Source organism: Merops nubicus, unplaced genomic scaffold, assembly GCF_000691845.1.
Source record: "Merops nubicus isolate BGI_N331 unplaced genomic scaffold, ASM69184v1 scaffold21716, whole genome shotgun sequence".
NCBI lineage: Eukaryota > Metazoa > Chordata > Aves > Coraciiformes > Meropidae > Merops > Merops nubicus.
In genome coordinates this window covers 6,226-7,477 of record NW_008613204.1, presented here as the reverse complement: position 1 = coordinate 7,477, position 1,252 = coordinate 6,226, and the positions used below count along the sequence as shown (strand labels likewise).

The 1,252-nt window shown below is 53.2% G+C and overlaps 1 protein-coding gene across 1 annotated transcript; it reads right to left on the bottom strand.

The window, feature by feature from the left end:
- Positions 1–109: 109 nt before the first annotated feature.
- SMAD7 (SMAD family member 7) lies at positions 110–648 on the bottom strand (the record flags this gene model as incomplete). The annotated part of the gene is made up of 1 exon (XM_008941837.1): positions 110–648. A coding segment is annotated over one exon (539 nt), but the record flags the coding sequence as incomplete, so codon positions are not given.
- Positions 649–1,252: the final 604 nt, after the last annotated feature.

Sequence of the window (1,252 nt, the reverse complement as noted above, 5' to 3'; positions counted from 1 at the left end):
AAAACCCAAAACAACCCCCAAAAAAGTCTGCATGAAAAGCAAGCAACTCAGAAGGAAATCATAGCAGCAAAAAGGAGTATAAATGGGATGAGTCCACTTCAGTCTCCAGTCATTGGTTATTAAAAATAACCTCCAACCAGCACGGGCAACTGCTGATGAACTGTCTGGTGTAGCACTGGCCCCAACCTTTGACAAAGCTGATCTGAACGGTGAAACCCGTCCAGGGCTGTTGGGTGAACTCGTGGTCGTTGGGTCTCTGCAAGCTGTAGGCCTTCTCGTAGTCGAAAGCTTTGATGGAAAACCCAGGGAACACTTTGTGAACCAACAACGTCCTGGAATCGGGGTTGTCCAGTGTGGCCGACTTGATGAAGATGGGGTAGCTGCTCCTGTTGTAGACCCACACGCCGTCCACCTCCTTGGTGAGTTGGATCCCGTAGCCGATCTTGCTCCGGACCTTCTGCACCAGTTGGCTTTTGTTGGCCGAGTTGAGTTGGCCCAAGCAGAAGCCGTTCCCCTGAGGTAGATCGTAGAAGATATCCAGGGAGGGCTCTTGGACAGAGTACAGCCGACCCACGCGCGTCTTCTCCTCCCAGTAGGCCACCACGCACCAGTGTGACCGATCCCCCGGCTCCTGAAGAACTTGGGAATCTACACAAGGGGAGAAACCAAGAGGTTGAGCACCTTGGGAAGAACACAACCCAAAAGAGACCTGGTATGGGCCTACCTAGGTCTTTGTGGTGCTTTCCACAGCACATCCACCGTGCCCAAAATCCATCTTGTTAAGGTCGCTACCAAGACCAAGAAGTTGACCCAGATTTGGGGGTTTCCTGCAATGCTTCAGGGCCCAGCTCTGGTTGGAGTTGTGGGCCCTACGTCACCAGGTCCACCTTCAGAAGTGGCTCGGGCCACCCCCAGCAGCACCCACAGCCCAACCATCCCTCACTCAAACCTTCACTAGGATGTTCAGTGCCACCAGAAAAGACAAGATGCTCCAGCCAGCGAGACCAAACAGCCTAAAGCCCTTGATCTGCACCTACTAGATGATGGAACCTTTTCCACAAATAACCACCTGCCACGCACAGAAGCTGGAAAACAAGAGATGCTGCCAAGAAAAGCACATTGAAGGCCACCCCATGGGACCAGAAGGGACAAGGACCCATCTGCTCTCTCATCCATGGGGCTTTTCCCTGCCTCCAGCCACAGCATGGATGATGAAGAGGATGGAGATGCTGGATGAAGCCCCGGGTGAAAC